We start from the raw sequence: 5,505 nt of genomic DNA, 5'->3' as shown, positions 1-5,505 counted from the left end.
TCCCTTACTCAAAGGTGGAAACACCCTCAGTTTAAGGAATAAGCGAACGCTTATCAAGGTGGTACTTCAACCGCAGCTAACCTACGCCTCCACGTTGTGGGGTCACGCGGCAAAAAGCCTCTTAAAGTCATTACAGGCTGTGGAAGACATAGCCCTCCGCACGGCTACCGACGCGCCCTTGTACGTAAGAAACTCTGACATATTACGAGACTTACAATACACAAACGCTACACAGACAATAAGACAAAACGCGGAGATACGGTTTGACGTAGCCGCTAGACATGACATTCCCCTCCTCAGGCAAGCCGTTGACGACATACCCGACGTGACCGACAAACACAAAAGACCCAGACACCAACTTTTTGACCCTGGGTGACCACCCCAACGACATCCCCACCCTCTGCCCGCTAACCTTTTCTGTTTCAGAGACCGCCAGGATCAAGAAACGAAGACAACGACCCACACACACACATACACCCCCACCATACCCTCCTTACCCCTCCCCGCGCAAGCCTAAAGGCCATCTTAGCAAAGCGCATACCAGGCTGCATAGTCGCACTACCGTACCCAACCATAAACATGACATCACCCCCGGGGTTTACACAGACGAGCCGGAGAAGCAAGAAGAGCGCCAGAAGAAAGGGCCCTAGCCGGCGGGGCCCAGCCAGGACAAAAGGAGGTCCCACAAAGCACCTACACCGGCCGCGTTTGCGGTCGGGGTAGAGGACGGATGGGGCCCACCTACGAAGGCTGTCCAGGCCTACACGAGATGAGGCAGGATAAAGAGGGATAATCCCCCTCGATCCCAAATCATTGAGGCCAATTTCTAGCCATGGAATAATGGCGGTTATATATCAACCAATAAAAATAAAATCTGCTGATTGCTATAGGTGTTCTACTCCCTTTGCTCCAGCATAAATGACAGAGTAACCAGAGTAATGATCTTATTGATCAGTGTGAAGTACTCCTGCATAAGTGCATAACGAACAACATAGGTTTTGTGCTCGGCTTCAACCATATGTGTAATACTAGTAGTAATGTAGTTTATACATATAAATGGCTTCAACGAACGCTGATAAAATACTCCGATTGAGTTGGACTTTGGAGTACGTCAAGCAGACATAACGAACAGGACTTAAATGTATACTATTAAATCTATGGTAACCCTGTAGTCCCTGTAATCTGTAATCATTTTGACATTTTTGACAAGTAAATGAAAGCTGTCATTATTATGTATTTTCATTTTCTAATTTTCAAAATAAATCATCTATAAGTAAATAATCTATTTTATAGTATAATTTCCTTACATTTCTTTTGATATTAAATTTTTGTAATGTTATGGAGACAAGGTGTCGACTTTGTGCAGAATGTTCTACAGATCAATTACCTATTTTGCATGATTTGGAATTTCGTTTAAAAATATTTCAGTTATTTCAAATTAAAGTTTCAGTCGAAGATAATTTGCCTACATCAGTATGCCAGATTTGTTATGATATGGTAGGAAAAACATGGGAGTTCAATGATCGCATCCAAAAAGCACAATCTCTATTAACAGATTTAGTAAATAACAGCAGTGCCATTTTATTTCCAGCAGAACCAGTTCAGCCGCAGACAGTATTAGATACTCACTTATTAAGTACACCAAATGAAGTACCAGAACTTAGTTATTTTGACTCGAAACCTCTTATAAAATGTGATTTTAATATAGCTGATGCAGATAATGACTTATCCGATACTTCGGAGAAATCAGAACATAAACGTAAAACTATAAGAACAAAAAATAAGGTAATAATATTAAATTTTCTTGATTTAATTTTATATACATATAATTTTAGATACGAAAATATCCGAAAAAGAAAAATATTAAATTATTTGAATCTATTGATTTAGATGATACGGAATTTGACTTGAATGATGATGGAAGCATAATACCAAAAAATGAGTTACTTGGATGGGATACATATCCCTGGACTTGTTGTGACTGCCAAGTAACTTTTTCTTTATCAGATGATCTTAAAGAACATTATTCAACAACCCATAATTCTACAAGTCGTTATCTTTGTGCAGATTGCTCCAAAGTATATTCAAAATATAGTACTTTCTTAGCGCATGTTAGAGTTCATCGAATGAAATTACGGTTTTGTTGTGATGTGTGCTACAGATGGTTTCCAACAGTTGCAGCCCAAGAACAGCATCGATCTCGCCATGGAGATGACAGACCTCATGCTTGTAATACTTGTGGAAAGAGATTTAGAATGCAGTCAGCTTTAATGGTATCAAATTTGGCAATATATTATATTTTCCATAGCTACTTTTTTCGTATTGGAATGTAGGGTCATTCGATCCACATTCGCAACGTTGTAGTATATTACAGGTATATGATATACCTGTATGAGTGTTTCAAGACTAATAAGGAAAAAAAGTCCTGTAAAATGTGTGACTATGCTTCATTTTAGAGATACAGAATTTTGAAATTTGAAAAAATCAAATTTTCTAAAATATCTGCTGATGTGGGACATGGAGTGTTAACAAATGGGCCAAGGATTTACCTAATTAAAGGTAAAAATTCGCTGACAGCATATATATAGATCAGCAGTCGGCAACTGGCAGATCGCGGTCCAGATCCGGGCCGTGAATGGTAAAACGAACGCCAAAAATTTTTTGAAAGTATAATTACTCAAATTATTTAAAATATTTTTCTATAGATAACAATACGTTTGAGTGCCACCCTTATCATTCTTTAATAGTTAGTAGGTTAGTAGGTGAGTGCAAATTAAAACAAAAAATTAGTAAGGAATACGAGTTTTTTCTGTGGACCTCATTAAAAATTTTCAAAAATATCCGACCCCTGATATAGATCATCACCATTGGGGAAGATGTAGAGTTACTATCCCTAAAAATCCTAAAAATTCGATCACACAATATTTAGGAAATTCAATGGCTGCTTTTAATTCCTGGTATGTTTTTAAGAAAACATTTTCGAGTTTTTTTTGGTTTTCATTACTGTTATGGAACACTTCAATTATTTTAAAATTGCTCTAGAGCTACTTGTTTCCAAAAAAGAGTAGAATTTTTTTCATAGCTACAATATTTTGTGTAGTGTGGTAATTAAAATGCCAAAATAATCATTGGCCTAGAAATTTTGCATTTTGATTTGTAGAAAAATTATTGATGTGAAAATATTGCATCTTTTGAACTTTCTAGTAAAATGCAAAATCTACAGCAATGACTATTATGTATGTATGAATGTAGATACATACAATAAACATGAATAATATTTATTTTGTATGTGACTTATATACCATACCTACAAATGTTTTAGTTAAAATTTCCAATTTTTGTTCGATGATTAAAAAATTTGTTTAAAAACTTGAAATTTAAACAATAGTGAACTAATTGGTAATGCAACTGACAAAACGCATTTTAAACAAACAAAAAACAAATATAAATTGACCTAAAGAGTTCTAAAAAAATAACTGAAAACAAATTCCTCACTGCTGCGTTATTTTCCTTCTCTTTTAAAAACCAACAAGGTTTCTAAGAATTAAAAGTGGTTATCGAATTTTCAAAATATCCGAATTTCTCGAATTGTTAGTGATAGTGAATACTTGTATCTTCACCACTGATTTTATAGGGTATAACAAAAAAGTTGGTCATTTCGTTAACTGCATATTTTTGGTAACAGAATATGACGATTTAACCCTACTTATCTATATAAAAAATGCCTCCTTTAAAAGATACAGGGTGTTGTAGTGTAAAATTTTATTTAAAATATTTTGTTACTCTTGACAATTATTGAGATAGCTGTAGAGAAATGGATTACACTTAATAACATTTTTAAATTTCAAATTACAAAGGAATGCCTGAGGAAGATTTTGTAGATAATTTACCAAGGTTTTAAATGTCCAAACCGATTTTATACAGAATGTTTCTTGAACATTGGGTATTTATTATTTCTACACAAACAAATGTTTCTTTTACCTAAGTAGTTTTGTTTACTAAAAAAATTAAAACGTGTTTAAGAAACAGATTAGTTGAACACACTTATACTATTTACTGTGCATATCAACCTGTCTCAAAAATGTATAAATGGTAACTACAATAAATTTAATGTTTTGAAAAATCTATGGTTTTTGAGATAGACATATAGTTCATAAGACAAACAATTTTTATTTTTTGCCGTACTATCACCCCCTGTATTTACGGGAGGTCTTACTTTACTTAGATAAGTCATTAGCCTCAATTTTAACACTCTATGTAAATTGTCTTCATCTTCATCAAATGTTTTAGAAAATATGAAATTTTGTTCAAATTTCAACACGGTATCCCAAGAACAAAACGGTTTTGAACATACCTTCACAGGACTGTTTTCTTATGTTGAAAAGCCGAGTTGAATATATAAATTTGACAGTTAATGTTATATAGGGTGTGCTTAATTGTATAAGTCAAACTTTACTTATTGATATAACTTCCTGCTTACCATCTGAGGTACAGGGTAAACAGTGGAGGGGGGGTCGGTGAAAATTAAAGTGAATATATTTTGATATAGAAGTTGATTCCTAGACCTACATAGAGAACTTTCATGTGATAGAAAAATTAAATTTGTGAAATAAAAAATTAAATTAAAGGTTACCGATCCTGAGATGTTGAAAAGGGTTACATTTCTTAGTTATAGCGCTGTTACTATAAGCAATTAAATTTAAATAGGTATAACTAAAATGATTCAACTGATAATTTCACTAATTAAAGCTCTTAACTAATTTAACCGAAAAATTGATGAATTGTAAAACCAAAATGCAAATGTAAAAATTAAGCAAAATGGCAATTAGAAAAAATATTAGTAAAATAGAAGAAATGCAAAAAGCTAAAAATATTATCTTGTTTGGCATTAATAAACAAGAACAAAGTACCGAAGAGGGACAAAACCACGATGTAGTTAGTGAATTTTAAATGATAAGTCAGTGTATAGTGAAATCCTTTAGAATTGGAAAGTCTAATAATTCAAGATTCGTGTCTTAAATAAAACTGTTTATTTAATAAATATGAAGTTAAAAGAATTTTGCACTTGAAACTTGTTTTCTATAAAATTTTCTAAAACAAAGATGACATGACCCATCTTCATCTTCATCTAGTGGTTGGTCCTTTAAAAAGTCCAATAGCACTGCGGCCTAATTAGGCCTATTGTGCGTCCCACTACTAGTCCTATTCAGCAAGTAGATTTTTCCTTTTTGCAAAGTCCAAAAGCTTCCTTGCTGACACTTCTCTCAATTCCTTGGGTTCCAAATAGGTTCTCCCAAGGAGCGTCATTCTGCTACGTGCAAATCCCGGGCACTCGCCCAGGATATGCAGAGAAGTTTCATCCGCTGATTCACATCCTCGGCAGAATGGACTGTCTACAAGCTTTAGCTTATGTAGATGTTTCCTAAAGTGACAGTGTCCCGTTATGAGTCCTGTCACTCTCCTGAGCCGGATTCTATTCAAGCTCAGTAGCTCATTCGCTCTTCC

At 34.5% G+C, this 5,505-nt stretch overlaps 1 protein-coding gene across 2 annotated transcripts; it reads left to right on the top strand.

The window, feature by feature from the left end:
• Nucleotides 1-970: 970 nt before the first annotated feature.
• LOC108916676 (zinc finger protein 480-like) lies at nucleotides 971-2,564 on the top strand. Of its 2 annotated transcripts, XM_018722977.2 has the most exons (3): nucleotides 971-1,141; nucleotides 1,445-1,785; nucleotides 1,836-2,564. In XM_018722977.2, the coding sequence occupies exons 2-3, from the start codon at nucleotides 1,495-1,497 to the stop codon at nucleotides 2,331-2,333; spliced, it is 789 nt and encodes a 262-aa protein (XP_018578493.1). In that variant the 5' UTR covers nucleotides 971-1,141; nucleotides 1,445-1,494; the 3' UTR covers nucleotides 2,334-2,564. The 2 variants fall into 2 exon arrangements, with proteins under 2 accessions (XP_018578493.1, XP_018578492.1); XM_018722976.2 differs by lacking the exon at nucleotides 971-1,141 and having other exon boundaries at nucleotides 1,269-1,785.
• Nucleotides 2,565-5,505: the final 2,941 nt, after the last annotated feature.

Source organism: Anoplophora glabripennis, unplaced genomic scaffold (assembly GCF_000390285.2).
Source record: "Anoplophora glabripennis isolate ALB-LARVAE unplaced genomic scaffold, Agla_2.0 scaffold2392, whole genome shotgun sequence".
NCBI classification, from domain to species: Eukaryota; Metazoa; Arthropoda; class Insecta; order Coleoptera; family Cerambycidae; genus Anoplophora; species Anoplophora glabripennis.
This window is presented reverse-complemented; position numbering and strand designations above follow the sequence as displayed.

Coding starts and splice junctions, on each gene's coding strand:
- LOC108916676 (XM_018722976.2), top strand. CDS start 1,339: ATGGAGACAAGGTGTCGACTTTGTGCAGAATGTTCTACAGATCAATTA. Junction 1,786..1,835: donor CTATAAGAACAAAAAATAAG/GTAATAATATTA, acceptor ATATAATTTTAG/ATACGAAAATATCCGAAAAA.